Source organism: Desmodus rotundus, chromosome 13 (genome assembly GCF_022682495.2).
Source record: "Desmodus rotundus isolate HL8 chromosome 13, HLdesRot8A.1, whole genome shotgun sequence".
NCBI classification, from domain to species: Eukaryota; Metazoa; Chordata; class Mammalia; order Chiroptera; family Phyllostomidae; genus Desmodus; species Desmodus rotundus.
Window position 1 is genome coordinate 88,022,731 of NC_071399.1, and position 15,749 is coordinate 88,038,479.

The 15,749-nt window shown below is 43.2% G+C and overlaps 1 protein-coding gene across 9 annotated transcripts in view; it reads left to right on the top strand.

Moving 5' to 3' along the window:
- The window catches only part of MBNL2 (muscleblind like splicing regulator 2), a 148,591-nt gene that overhangs the window by 94,239 nt on the left and 38,603 nt on the right, over window positions 1–15,749 (top strand). For all 9 annotated transcript variants that reach the window (XM_024568648.3, XM_045201326.2, XM_024568664.3 and 6 more), the window contains 3 exons: window positions 2,427–2,591; window positions 11,325–11,525; window positions 14,200–14,463. In XM_024568648.3, the coding sequence (XP_024424416.1) occupies window positions 2,427–2,591; window positions 11,325–11,525; window positions 14,200–14,463 (630 nt within the window). The remainder of the gene's footprint in view (window positions 1–2,426; window positions 2,592–11,324; window positions 11,526–14,199; window positions 14,464–15,749) is intronic.

The window sequence follows — 15,749 nt, forward strand, 5'->3', positions numbered from 1 at the left end:
CCATCACAGCTACTTTCAGGAGCAAATGAGATAGCCATGTATAAATTGTCTGGCACGTGGGTGACTGATAATATACCTAACCGCAGGTGTGTAAGTAAGAACACTAGGAAATTACATTCATTCTCATGAAAAAAAAAACAAATCCACCAATAAATTACTAATTTGATATTGTAAATTATGTTCTATTGGCTGAAAATAGTTTATACAGTTCCTCAAGAGTCCCAGTTTTATCAAGAGATAACAGAATTGACAAGAAAACCACATTTTGTCTGGCCTACATTTTCATACACAGCTACAAAGCCTTATACTAGAAGGCAAGTGGTCAAACAGACAGTTATCTGAATGAGCAAAGCTGAATAGCCAAACTGGAAGAGACGTGAATGGTTCACAAAGTCCATCTCTATTCTGTGTGGCTGTGCTTTCCCAGGACCCCCCATTAGGGCCACCTCTACCTTTGTGCACATTGGCCTATAAGTGGACCTTGAATACATGAGCCTCCCTGGGGTCAGCTTCCAAGTGAAGGGGTTGTGACTAAGGGGAGTTTGAATTGACATTGTCACAGAGAAGCCTGGGGTGGCTTCGACTCTGTATGAGAAATGTCATTCTGTTTAATTGTCCCTGGCCCTGCCTTATATCCCATGCCCATCTCCCATCATGTGTATCTGAGCACCTGACATAAAGGCAGCCAATCCGAAAACAGGTCACACACCTGTGTTGTAGGAGCAGGTACTGAATACTTTCTTGGAGATTTGACTTTAGCAAACTGAGAGACTAAAGCAAGTATAAGGGAGGGCAGAAAGGGAGGTGAAATAAGAGATGCCTGAAGCAAGTTGGGAGGGCCAGAGGGACCCTGGGATGTCACAAAACAGGGAGCGAAGTACAGTTAGGATAAAAACTTTATCCCAAAACTTGCAGAGCAAAGTAGATGGAAAGAGAAAGAGAAAGATTCCTCGACTGCTCTGATGTAGACTCTCTTTAATTATGGTTCCACTTGACCTGTATCTTTACAACAGGCCTCCATAGAAGGCTGACCCGTAGAAGGCTCAATGGCACATCTCAACTTAAACTTGAGACTAAGGAGACGTGATGGCTTTGCCCATTGTTACAGAATTTCATTAGCAGAAACAGAACTGGTGCCTTCTGATGTGCCCAGTACCCGCCCCTGTGTCCTCCCTGCAGAGCGCGACACCATCTCTAATGCCGCTAACAGCGGTGCCTCAGGGCAAGGTCAGCTGATGAGCACAGACCACCAGGACTGAGCCTGGGAGAGTCTGTCCTCCCTCAGGGAGATCCACACTCCAGAGGGAGCCCACGCTGCCAAAAGTGCAGCTCAGATTAGCGGGAAGCAGAGTGAGAACTCCAGCTGTTTAGAATTAGGATGACTGTAAACAAATTTGTATCCCCAGATCCACCCAGCTTGCTTGTTAAAATTATTTTTGTATCTGGTAAACAAGCCCATATTCTCTCTTTCTTGGTTGCAAACAGACTAATTCTTTAGGGAATGGTAATACCCATACTGGTGAACACAGTTAGCTATTCTGTCTCCAGAAATTGCAGAATTCGCACATCAACATGATTCTCTCAATTGGTAGTTTTGAAAACTTGGGACTTCAGTATAAACAGTACCATTTGCAAAACTCTTCAAGACTGGTTTTATGCACGGTGCCACCTAATTTTATTTTTTTGCTTTACCAACTTTAATGCCCAAATGTTACTTTAGCCATAAACATTCTTCACTATGTCATATCACGACATTAGATTTGATACAGCTGTCATGGGACTGGGGCAAGAACATGGGGTAGAGGCTTTCGTGCACCAAACCCATCGGTTGTGAATGATTATCTGAGTTTACGTCTGGAAATTTCACCTCTGCCTCTATGACTGAGAAGAGGCCACTCCTACACTACCACTGCCTCCTCTTCAGTAGTTTGATTTAGCGGTGTGTTCGGCCAATCTGAAACACACACTTCAAGAGGTTCTTATTGTCCTTCCTGCTTTGTCATCACACTAGCATGCACAGACCAACACCGAGCAGGTTCGAAGCCTCCTTTTGAGAAGTCACGATAAACAGGCCCCTCCGATGGCCCTCCACACGGCCTAGGAGGAAGGTCTGTCCTTACGCTAAGTAGTCACATGTCTTCACAGTCCGCTGTCAGAGACGGACTCCGTCAAAAGCAACAACAACCAATCTCAGGAAGCTCCTCTACTCAACAGGTTTGAGCAAAGCTGATAGTCACCTCGTGCCCGATTCACTCCTGGTAGGTTTCAGCTCTGCTCTATGTTCCAACACATGCGTGTGCACACACACACAGACACACACACACACGGGATCCTTGCCTTTGCACGTATAGCGTGACTGAGAAAAGGGTGACAGTAGAGGTGGAGGCTACTGATAACAATGCTGAACCACTGCGTTCCTTTCACAGGGTCGTTGTTCGAGAGAGAACTGCAAGTATCTGCACCCTCCTACCCACTTGAAAACTCAACTAGAAATTAACGGGAGGAACAATTTGATCCAGCAAAAAACTGCAGCAGCAATGCTTGCCCAGCAGATGCAATTTATGTTTCCAGGAACCCCACTTCATCCAGTGGTGAGTACATCGCATCTAATGATGGGCGCGATGATTAAAGTGTTGGTACAGGCAACGCCACATTGACCTAAGGGGGCCTCCCTCTACTTTGTCTCTGGCTACAATTAAAGCGAAGAGCTTTGAAGCTAAAGAGATGCTGGAAATAAGGTTTTTAAAATTAGTCAAATGGAAAAATGTGTGTGGAGACAGTAGGCAAAAACAATTTCTGATCAATATCTGGGAAATGGGCGTCACTCCGGCTCTTCCTCAGCAGGAAACACTACGTTTGTACCACCTTCAAATGGTAATTATGCTACATTTTCATTTAGAGGATGATTTAATGATCTTTGTTAATGAGAGAGTTTAATGCCTAAAACTTTTTTTTAAAGCAAGGTAGCTGACAGATTACCTAGTTCAATGGCATCATTTTAAGAATGAGGAAAGTGAGAAACCAGAGAAGTGGAATGATTTGGCCAGTGGCGTGTAGTGAGTGAATGGTGGACCTGGGACTGGGACTTGGGCTTCTGGACCAGTCTGCTTGCCTGGAGCCTAACCCCAGCCCCAAAGCAGAGTGCCTTAGCCACTGGCGCCTCCCGGCTCTTGGAGGCCTGCTTGGGCTGCGGCAGCTAGGGCAAGGACCACAAGATTAAATATATTATATTGTGTGATAGTTTCTCCCTGATTTCACAGTATTTCAAAGTCCTTCCTTAAAGGTCTGGAAATTGTTTTAGGCATGAGGCCCTGGAGACAAGGAGTGCATTTGGCTTCAGTGGATTTCATTTATATGTGTGAATTATTTGTCCAAAACATGCTAATTTTTTTAAAAACAAAGCCAGTGAAGTGAGTGAAATTTGCTTTTTGGAAAAAAAGCACATACACAAAGGACTATTGTTTAAAAATCAGCCTTGATTGTATGAAAATTCTACGTTATTGAAAGCTGCTAAATTACAAGGGATAGCTACCCAGGAGTTCAATTTTCTTATCGTGCATCTATGAGAGGAGACGGGGAGGGCGGGCAGGCACAGCTCCAGAACAGGGGAGAGAACTGGGCAAGTTGTGAGTACCGTATTTTGCCATGTATAATGTATACCCACATTTTTGGCCCAAACTTTCAGGAAAAAAATCTTTTGTTTTTATTTTGAATTCAATTTTTATTTATTTATATTATACTTGTTTTTTGTATTATAAAAGAATGTTAGCATTTATTTTTTGAACATATTATGGTACAAGAAATTTTGTGTAACAAATAATTACAAAACAGGAACAGATACACGGTATTTCAGGTACTACCCATATGTAATGTGCATCCTTATTATTCCCATAAAAATTTGGGCAAAAAAGTGACCATTATACACAGCAAGATACGGGTAAAGCTGCTTCATCTCAAGGTCAAGAATGGTGGCACAAAGTAGCCAGAAGCCAACGTTGCCCGGATTTTTAAAAAGTGCCAGGTGCAGGTGGCTCCAAGGTAAACCACATACGATAGTCTTTGGGGGAATAGACAGATTCACGGAAAGGGCAAAATAAGATTCAGGCCCAGGGCGTTATGATTTTGGATGAGGCCCCAAATAACTGACAAGGATGAGTGGAAGTTAACCTCAATTTAAGGACAATGCAAGTAGAATTCTAAACACATCTAACACCAAAAATAGGCATTTAAGTGTGGATCTACTTAAAACCATACACGTATAAATTATGGTTCTCTTTGCTGATGCACGGATAAATTATTTTATTAAATGACCTAGATGCTAACGTAACTGAGTTATATGACATTAAATAATGCCTATGGGAATAAATTTAGAACCACCAAAGTCAGCACAGCAACACTGTCCTGTACAGGGTGCGGCAGAAGGAAGGCCCCCGTTGAGTGTGGTCGGTAGGGTAATAGTATGGGTGTCAAAACTTAGGGTTTTAATGTAACATTTCACCTGAAATGTCACATGGTGTGCTTGAGTGTGATATCGTTATGTTACAGAATGTCATGCTTACGATGTTGTAGTAAAAGATTTTGAGATTAAAAAAGGGGGGCATTATTTGTGCCAGACCCTGAATATCTCACTCATTTTAATCATTCACTTTGTATTTATTTAGAATACATAAGGATTAACCCTCGTATCAATAATGGTACTGTAAATTAAGAAAATTCTATTCCTGTTGTTAACTATGAGTTGAACTTTCTTGGAAAGTTATGTTTATGTGTTAACTAAAATATTCATTAGAAGTTAATCATGATTACGAAAAAGGCACATTACATTTAAATATTTTAGTAGAGACACATATATTACAAGAAGTATTAGAATAAAAAAGTGTGATAAACTTAATCATCAATTCCACAAACAAGTAATTTCAGAGTTTTGGGAATTAACTTGTGACTTAGCCCAGTGTCCTAGGCCAAATAGCGGCCCTGAAGAATACCTGGCACCTGTAAATGTCACCTTAAAAGGAAACAGCCTATTTGCAGGTATGATGAAGTTAGGCATCTTGAGATGGGGAAATCCTCCTGGATGAAATGCAATCAGCTTCCTCAGTGTTGTATCCCTCCGAGACCTAGCTCCTCCCCCGGAGAATCAGCAGCCCCCGAAGCAGCAGAACTCAGTAGCCTGGACCTGACTAAAGGTCACAGGATCTGGACTAAAGATAATATCTTGACCTAAGTGATGTCTCATTTCCTGAGCCCTACAGTGGAACCACCCCCTGGCTGCTTTCCCATGAAACAGAACAGGGATGACACTGAGCAAATCTCAGAGCTGTCCTCAGGCCCCCCTAACCTCACCTCCAACCAATCAGCTCCCAGCACAGCCCCAAACCCCTAACCCATGATGTCTATGACTTTGCCCTATAGAATCTGTTACCTATAAGCCATTGGAGAGAGAATCCAGGCTTTTGGGCCTTAGCTTCCCTTTATCCTGCTTGGTATCATTCATAATAAAATAGCCAATATTTCCCTGCTGCAAAAATAAATCAATCAATCAAAATAAAAATAAACTCAATCACAACCTTACAAGAGAGGAGCAAAGAGAGAGCTGACACATTCAGAAGAAGAGAAAGGCAGTGAGCCCTTAGAGGCTGAAACTGGAGTGATGTGGCCGCAAACCAAGGAGAGCCAGCCGCCAGCAGCAGATGGAAGAGACCAGGAAGGCACTCCTCTCTACAGCCTCCAGAGTGAGTGTGGGCCTGCCAGCACCTTGACTTTCACCCCGTTAAACTGATTTCAGATTTATGGCCTCCAGGACTACACAAGGATAGATATGTGTTGTCTGAAGCCCCCAAGATCGTGGTAATTTGTTAGAAACTGATACTTGCCACAATTGTTCAAGACAAATAACTTGGTAAACTCCATTTTTAGGATTCAAAAATGGAGCAAGTACCACTCTATTTTTAGGATTCCTTCTAAGTTAAACGTCTCTATAATTTTCTACTCTCTCTTTCTCCCATCCACCCTGAAATCTCTCACCAATGACCTTCATATCTCTAAACTGATGGTCGCTTTCACCTTCATTCTATTCGTTCAACCCCTTAGCAATATTCAGCGTGGGTAATCAATCTCTCCTTTACGGAGCACTCCTTCCTCTCCTGTCTCTATTATGTTTCTCTGCTATATGTTGAGGCTGCTATACATTGAGGTACCCAGCAGTGGACAGCTCTCTCACCTACTTTCTTCTTCCTGGTCTCATCCATTCCCTTGGCTGTCAACCATCTACAGGCTAAGAACCATCCCGAATGTATGTTTCCAGTCCAAACTTCTCTGAGCCTCAGGCTCCTATATCCAACTTCCTACTAGACTCACCTTTATTTAAATTTCTCATAGGAACTCGACTTGTTCAAGGCAAACTATTTATTCCACTACATTCCCATCTCAGTAAATGCAACCAGCAGTTTCAAACCAAAACCAAGCAGACTCTCTCATGTACACTTCTCATATCCTGCTCATCAGAAAGCCCTGAGACATCTGCCTTCAAGGTCATCCACTGCTCTACCTGCCAGCACCCTTGTCTGAGCTACCATCAATCAGTTTATCCAAATACCTTATGAGGATTTCCTTTCTAATCTCTCAGTTTTCACTCTTGCTTTATTTCAATACATCCTGCATATAGCAATCATATCATTCCCTTGGGTAAAATCTTTCAACACTTTCCCAGTTTACTAGAGACAAAGCCTAAACACATAACCTTGACTATGATCTATAATATTGTCTGTGATCTGGTCCTCACCCAGCTCCCCAGTTCATCACGGCCCACTCTTCCTGTACCCACTCAGACCAAACCCAACCTTCAGTTCTGTGAACACACAAAGTTCTTGCTTGCCTCATGGCCGTTGCTCTTGCTGGAAGTTCCATAAGGACTCCAAATCTATTCCCGTGATTTACTGTCAGGGAGGCCTCCTCATTTCTACTTAGCCTTAAAAATGAATTGTAATTTTGGTTTTCTTGCCCCTTAGAGCTTAAGTTCCATAAATGTACACACAGCATCTTGGCACCATGCCTATATCAATAAGAAAATGCAAATCATTCTTTGTTCTCATAACTACTCTCTCTCAAATTCACTATATTTGAAAATTCCCCTTCACTATGTTCCTCCCAGCACTTTTTCCCTCCCCCTTTCTGGTAGGATATAACAGTAATTCTTCTTTTCTTTTCCTTCCCAGCACACTGCTCCCCCCGCCACCACACACACACAACCTTTGCATTCTCACTCAAGATAAAGAAGCAGATGGGTAGCCATTAGTAGGATAGAGATTTAGGAGCCTATATAATATGGTCCTTGGAACAAGGTCTTACATTGAGTATTCTGCCCTCCTGGGATGCTCCTGGGAATAAAGGGAGGAGGCGGGCGTAAGGGATGCCATGTTCTAAGCCTTTCAGTTTGAGTGCCAAATACCTACCCTTTGAAGTGAAAGTTTTCGAAGCACATGAACTCTCATACTCTAGTTTTAAAAAGTTAATTGATGAAATTTTAGAGCCATTAATATCCCAAGCCACTTAGTTATGACTGCTCAGTACCACCCCTTCCTTGCCACTACAAAATATCAAAGAACCAGTGGGCATGTATGGGGGTGGGTGTGTGTGTTAAATCTTTGAACTTGGATCTCCTGACGTAATGTGCTGAGAAAGAAGAGTGGACAGTTCTGAGCAGAGAAACACAGAAACGTGGATTGAAGTACAGAGGGGAAAAAACATAGCAAGACCAACACTTCAGAAGCTATTTTCTTCCAGAAGACTTTCTGTGGCTCTTGTCCTCTGGCCTCTCCAGCTGCAGTTAGTGCTGCGAGATGACAAGGACCAAATGGATCCCATCTCAGACAGCCTGGCAACGGCCCTTCTGCAGAAACCATGGGCCAATTCTCCCAGGCTCTAGCGGGTGTGCTTCGAGGAGCAGAATCATTTGGGGGTGCTGCCCTCTCTTTTCTCAGCCGCCAGCAAAGAACCAAATTCAGACACCAGGATAGGCTGTCAGCCCAGAGTCTCCCTCCAGAAGGGTCATTTGAATCGGGGGTCTGAGAACCCCTTTCTGGAGGCAGAAGCCCTACCTCTCTCGCCTGTAGGAGGCCCTGCATGGTGGTGGGACACAGCTCCCCACCAACACTCCCCCTTTCTCTCCAAAAACATAAGGACAGCTGGTGGGTTTTTTTCTTCTTCTGTTTTAAGAAATTACCAACGAAATCAAGTGAGTGCAGAAGAATGGAAATAGCAGAAGAGTGGGAGCCAGGAGTCCTGGGTATCTTACCCTGACTCTGCCTCCGCAGTAATGACCTTGGGTAATCCTGTTAGTCTCTGCACTAAATTGCTTTCGCCTGTGAGACTGCAGTTCTGGCTGCCACACTTGCTTCCTGGGGATGTTGACAGGATTGAAGAAGACAATGTGTGTGAGAACGCTTCGGAACAGCCGAAGCTTTCACAGATGTAAGATATTACTGTCACCAATAACAATAATTAATAATAATAAGTGCCCATCTCCGAAAATTACCGTAATAGCATTTTTTTTTACTAATCAACTCCAACAAAAAATACTCTATATAAAAAATAAAGAAAATATCTAATGGAATCTACCTTTATACAGCCTATAAACTTTTAACTTTCAGTTCCACGTGAAAGAAAAAATATAATTCCCCAGCCCCTATTTCAAAAAAGAGAAGATATTTGCTATATTTAATAATATTTTATACCTCTATTGTTTTTGCTGTGCTGATTACATTCCTGTTATAGAATCTGTGGACGATTTTAGGGGAAAACTTTATTAATACTAACTTTGACAGGACTGATGATAGCTTCTGTTTACTGAGTTTTGACCATGGAAAGGGTGAGAGAACTAACACCTTGTTCAGCCTGACTCTAAGCTAAGTGGTTCCACTTCCCTCCCGCAGATGAGGGACTAAGGCTCAGAGCCGTTCATTTCCTACCCAGGATGAAAAGTGATAACTGGCAGAGCTTTGGGTTTGGATTAGCGTCTCTCTTCGTCCCAGACCTGTGTTTTCACGTTTCAATCATACGTTCCATGCACTATGTCACAGCTCTCATCAATAAACAAACTGAAACATCCATTTTAGATCATTAAATTAGATGAACAGGTGACATATTTTGGGAAGCAGAATTTAGCTCATTACAATAGATTTGTCGATATCCCCAAAGGTTTCGGGAAACGAGTTTAGAGGTTCTGCTATCCCGTCGACAGTCGGAAAACACCCCATACCGGCACCACCAAACTGACCCCGGCGGCTTCCATGATGCACAGGGGAGGGGGCTGGGCACTGGCTTCTACAGAAAGTCAGAAATGGAGGGGTCTGCGTGGTCGCTCTTTTCTCTAAGTGGTTGCTTTGATAAATAGTCTTTGGGTTACATCACACATTTAGTACAAGTCTTTTTTTAAGACTTCTTTTCTCTCCTCATCTATGACAACGGCCTCCAAACCAGAGCCACACATCGGGTCATGCAGTAAATGTTTCCAATGCAAATTTCAACCTCTCGAGGCAGAACTTGTGATATCTCTGTTAATGAAATCCCCCCCCCCAAGGTATTTCTGATGTAGCTGGTTCTTTGAATCACTGATCTGTTGTGATTTATGACCTTTCAGGACTGATTTTTAAAAATCCTAGCATTATATAGTCCTTATACCATCTAAATCACTTGGCTTTGTTTCAATGGTACTAAATTATAAAAGCTATAGTTACTGAAAACCACAAGTTTCTATAATTACGACTCAAATGGGTTGAAAATGGAAAACATACACATATAAAATTTTGTAGAAAGTCAAGGGAGAAAAAAATCCTGCCAGCTATTTCCCATGTTGAGACCTCATGTTGCAACTTTCTTCCAAAGTTGCAACATGTTTTTATGTCTGAGCCATAAAAACCCAAGAGCCGCTTGTGGGAGTGCGGGGCCGCAGCAGCCTGTAGCACCGCTAGAATTCCCTCGTTCAGCCTGCAGCCACTTCGGGAGAGGCTTTCAGCCTCTCTTCAAGAACTCCCTGAACAAACTCTCAATGCTTCACTGTTTTCTAACATGATCACTTGTAAGAGATATTTTTTCGGTTATTGCTGTCAACAAAAAAGTTTGTTTAATAAACATAGATTGTTATTTTTCCCATATGTTCAACACCTCTTGCAGAGCCTTAAAAATAGACAGGCAGAGCGTTACCCACGACGCACAAATCGAGAAGTGTGACAGGCTAGCAGCCCCGACCCACAGCCCCGCTCCACAGCAGAAAACTGCATTAACTCATCATGGCACACGCCGAAAACCCGGAAGGTTGAAAGTCATCCAATAACGAAAAGAACAAACCAGCCAAGAAAAACTATTCAGGCCCAATTTAGTCTGAGAAAAATCTTGGTCTAACATCTTAAATTTTCAACATTGGTTTTTGTAAAAAGTGGAACCAAGTTTGTTGTTCTCTTCCATGGACATCATTTCCTTTCTGAAAGGCATACTTTTAGGTGGAGCTTTAAAAAATAATCATCCCATCAACCCCCTAGCGTATTTCTTCTTGTCCCTGGACAAGAAGTGTAGCGGTAGAGAAGACGTTTAATAGCTGCTCTAGGCCTTTATCGCCGCTGCTCTCATCTTGCGACCCAGGAAACCAACCCAAATTTTAACAGCCAGTTGAAAACTCAAGCTTTTCCACCCAATCTTTCATGAAGGGAAGGCTAGTTCAAGACATACCTATTTGAGCTAGAGGAAGAAATAGGATGTCTGTATTAAAACTGCAGATGAATTTTGGAAACATACATGCTAGTGAATATGGAAACATACTGGTGAGTCTGAGAAAAATAAATTCCCAAAGTAACACGCACTTTTGAAGAATGTATAAACTTGGTCAAGCAATAATCGAGGTGCTTTTTTTATTCCTCTCCCTTTGAGAAACATGTAGGAGGAATCAAAGATTATGAATCAGTATTTCATAGGCTTTACTACATTAGTGTTATACATTTAATAGTTTGGAATCATGAGCATTTAGAGTGAATATTATTAGCTTAAGGACTCTTTCACAGAAATAAAAGTTTAACCTGTTCCCTGTAATTAGTTTCTATGATGATCTCTCATATTTTTTGTATGGTTAGGGGAAGAGAGGATCTATATGGATTTAATTTTCATTAAGCAAAACAAGCAGGGAAGTTTAATGAACTTTTATAGTTCAGAATTGATTTGTGCAACTAACACAGTCTTGTATATGATGAATTAATTTTGCTAAATGACACTTGCCAGTGATTTTTTAAAGTTTTATTCTAAAGATATCTTAACCCTGTGTTGTCTTTCTTTAACAGCCCACTTTTCCTGTAGGTCCTGCAATAGGGACAAACACGGCCATTAGCTTTGCTCCTTACTTAGCACCTGTCACCCCTGGAGTTGGGTTAGTCCCCACGGAAATTCTACCCACCACACCTGTTATTGTTCCCGGAAGCCCACCCGTCACTGTCCCGGGCTCAACTACAACTCAGAAACTTCTCAGGACTGACAAGCTGGAGGTACTTTGATTTTACATGTGGTTTGAAATGCATTGTGGGAGAAGTACACTTCTATGGAAGTGGATGCCCATAAGATACTACACACACATTCATCTAAAAGCCATACGTTCATGATTCTTTGGTTTGAATTTAAGGCCAAATATAAAGGAAATTAGTCTATGGGAAAAGTTTAATTAAAATATCAGCTGTTCAGAGGCAAAATATTGACAACCAATGGACCTTTGAATCAATCACTGTGCGAGCCACAGCCATGGCTCTTGAAGGCACCTGGCTGTGCTAGACATGAGCCTTGGCTGGACTCTGGATAGGTCACAGAAAGGGCAAGGCAGAAGTCCAGAAGCCAGGGTGATGGGGGGGCACTCAGGAACAAGGGTGGGCGTAAGGATGACTACTGACCAATCAGTATGATCGTATTTCAATATTTTAAGAACTGTTATATCTTTATGCCGTGTTCCAGGTTACCGGCCCTAGTTGTTTATAAACAAGGGGAAATTGGAGGTTGGAGGAATTTGTCATTTGAGATTGTTTCTTTAACTTAAATTTAAGGGGTCTATAAAAGTCAAGAAAACAAGTACATATATTTAGAAAATATAATTCTTAAGTCACGAGTCAAGCCAACCTGTCTATACTTTACTCGGTAGAATTTCTCTTTCATCAGAGTTAGAGAATTCATCCATTTATCTGAACTACTATATCCTATGATATTTAATAGAGCATTTTATATGGGTGTGTAAAGATTTTAATAGATCTTTCAAAGAGCTCCTCTGCCAAGTAAAGTTGTTAAATGATACATGTATGGTTAGGTTGTGCACTGAGGTTTATGTTGAATCCTTCGAGAATGTTCTTTCAAATGTGCATTTGTTTAAATAGTGACCCAGTAAATCTTGAGGGCCATAAAATGTTGCTGCCCAGTATCAGTTTCTACCCACAGCACATGGATCTCAAAATGAAAAGACTGTAAACTCGATTCACTACTGTTTTGATGTAGCCCTTCCCTGTGAATGTCAAACAGACCTTGCAGGGGACTAGAAAAGCGTGTTGGGCTCCACCTGCTGGTCCCGTGGAGATTCAGTGTTCAGTGACTGTGCGGTTTCGAAAACAAATTAAATCAGCCGAGTTGGGAACAAACTGTCCTTCCCAACAGGACTGGTGGACAAAGATATATGTGAAACATGATTCACAGTGACTTACGCAGAGCGGCTCTCAGTTTGTTTCAAACCAGGAATGAGGTCGGCTACACACAGAGACCCCTGGCAAATGCCTGATGGCTGATCCATACCTCTGAGACAGTCTCAGACTGAAGTCATTCCGTTTCCGGAAGGAGGCTGACTCAGGATCGGTGGGAACATCTTAGTCATTTTTATCTTGTCCATTTCATGAACTAAAGATGGAATGTTGGCGAACACTCAAAGTAGGAAGAAACAATCTAGTAGTTTACTCCTCAAACCTGCTTGGCCACTGGGCAGTGAAACTATCTCCCAAGTATGTTCGACTTTCACCAGATTGAATGTTATGCCAGTGAACCTTCATATAATATCACCCATGATCAAGATGTAAACCCCCACTGAAATACTTGTATATCCACTTTGTGACTGGAACCGAAAAAGAAAGTAACTTAAAATTTTACTAGTAATTCTTCCCTGCTAATGATGTTTATAAATATAAGTATTATGCATATATGTTATTCATGTTATTTCTTGTTACCAATATTCAGGGCAGAATTAAGAATACTGTTTAAGTTCCAGTGCAAACTTTCCTTGTACAATAAACTCTTGATTCACCAGAATTTTCAGAGCATGGAGCATTCAAGTTACGTGAGAATTCAGGGTTAAGGAATTAAAAAAAAAACCCAAAAAACACCAACACTTCAAACCGTATTCTATTTCCCTTTGTTTACTTCTTCTCCTTTATCTCTTCCCGTGTTTCTCTTCTTTTTATCTTTCTTAAATATGTTTAATTTTTTTCTGTGCTGTCAAAAATAGTAGCATGTTGACCTTCAGTTAAAAGCTTTGGTGTCTTAGTTACTGTGATTTATGATTATGTTTGAGTGCAGGGGAGACCTATGGGAAAACAGGAGTATTCAGATCGACCCCAACCTCTTTCCTATCCTCAGGGAGGAGGACAAGCTTGTCACTTCCCCTGGTTCTTTTTGGAGTTGTACAACTGTGACCTGGTAGCTGAAGCTATGGTGAAATTATCCCTCCGTGCAAAAAACCCTGTAGCACTCCGGACTTGTCCGAGTAGGAGAATATTTGCATATAGATGCAGATGTCCAAATTATTTCTCTATATACCTATGCTTACATATAAACTGCACATTATTATACATACTGTGCACATCTATCCCACAGACAGTGGAGGCCCTCCCTGCTGATTTTTCTTTGTTGTTTTAGCTAAACTGCAGATTTTGCCTTATTTTCTCAATATCAAGTCTCAACCCAGAAAAGAGGGTGAAGTAAAACTCAGAAGAGTGTTTATTAGAGATTCTGTGACTTGAGTTTCTGGATAATCAAGTGTTTGTTGTAAATGGCACCCAGGCCATTTACATGAAAAGAAAGAAAAGAATTAATTGACATGAAAACGACAACGTAAATGGCCGCCCTCGCCGAGGTAGCGCTTAGGCGGCCTTCAGGCCTTCTTCTGCATTGTCTGCTCTTGTCCCCCGTGTGTCCCAGGTATGCAGGGAGTTCCAGCGAGGAAACTGTGCCCGCGGAGAGACCGACTGCCGCTTCGCACACCCCGCGGACAGCACAATGATCGACACAAACGACAACACCGTAACCGTTTGTATGGATTACATAAAGGGGCGTTGCATGAGGGAGAAATGCAAATATTTTCACCCTCCTGCACACTTGCAGGCCAAAATCAAAGCTGCGCAGCACCAAGCCAACCAAGCCGCGGTGGCAGCCCAGGCAGCCGCGGCGGCGGCCACGGTCATGGTAAGTGGGGCGCTCCCGCCCTCCCCTCCTTCTGCGCAAGCCCGGGAGGCGCACGCCGCGGGGACCCAGGCGCTCCCCAGCACAGTTGGGAAATGGGGAAGGCTGCTCCTCCTGCTGCTCCGCTGCCAAAGTTCTGTGGTTGTTTTCCCCGTTTTGTTTTGTTCTGTTCTGTTTTCTTTTCCCCTCCCTCCCCTCTTCGGCACAATAAGTAAATCCCTGGGGCGCAGGGAGGCAAAGGCGAGGGCGCAGGGCGCCAAGGGCGAGGGGCCAGCACCCTCCCCAAGTCCAGGACCACCGTAACCCGCTCGGGCTGTTCCCCAGCGCGGGCTCACGGGCGTAGTCACGAGCAGGAAGGTGGGCACCAGAGCTTCAGGGAGTGGAAAATGGAGCTGGAGCGCTGCCGCTGAGCCACGGGCGGCAGCCCTTCCCAGGGCAGCGCCCGGGACCTGTCAGCGAGGGACTCTTTCCCCAGACCTGGTTTTCTCCTCTCTTCCTTTTCTCACCACAAGGGCGATGCCTCAGACTTTCTCTCCCTATAAGAAACTGCATGCGGAACATCGAGTCAAGAGACAGGTCAAAATGGAGCTTTACTGGCTGGTGCTAAAAAAAAAAAAAGAAAAGAAAAAAAGCAAGCTCTGGAACCCAGTCTTGAGAGCTCGAGCCACTGTGCTGCGCCTCTGACACCTGCAGAAGCCTCCTCAGCGCAGCCTGAGGGCCTGTGGTCGCTCCAGCCTCCCAGGCCCCGCCCCAGGCCTTTGGGATCAGAATTCAAGTTTTAAATTAACCCCAGGTGTTTCGTTTGCACGTTCGCCTTTGAGAAGCACCTGCCTACAACACTGATCCTCAAACTCAGCTGTATGGAAATTACCTGAAGGAGGCATCTCGAAAGGTTCAGACACGAATCCCTGGCCCCAGAGTTGTTTACTTAACTGGTCTGGTTTGGAAGCTGCTTTCCACGGGCAGCAAAGTCTGAGAACCACAGCACTAGGTTTTAGAAGTTTCTAAACTTTGTCTTAATGGGAGACCTCTGGCTTATCAGCAGTCTTTGTGAATGTATGCTAGGCACTGTGCATTCACCATTGGATGAGACCTGCCACATTGCTGGGTAGAATAAATCAATTAGGGAGGCTTCTTTGCCCGCAAGGAGCATCAGGGTTAGTGCATGGGACCCATAATGCCCCTCAGGGACAGGATGGAAATGCATAGCGGGGTCCAGTGGAGGGTGGACAACTCAGTGACCAGTCCTCCCTTGGAAAAGACACAGAAGCCTTTCAAGATGAAAGGTC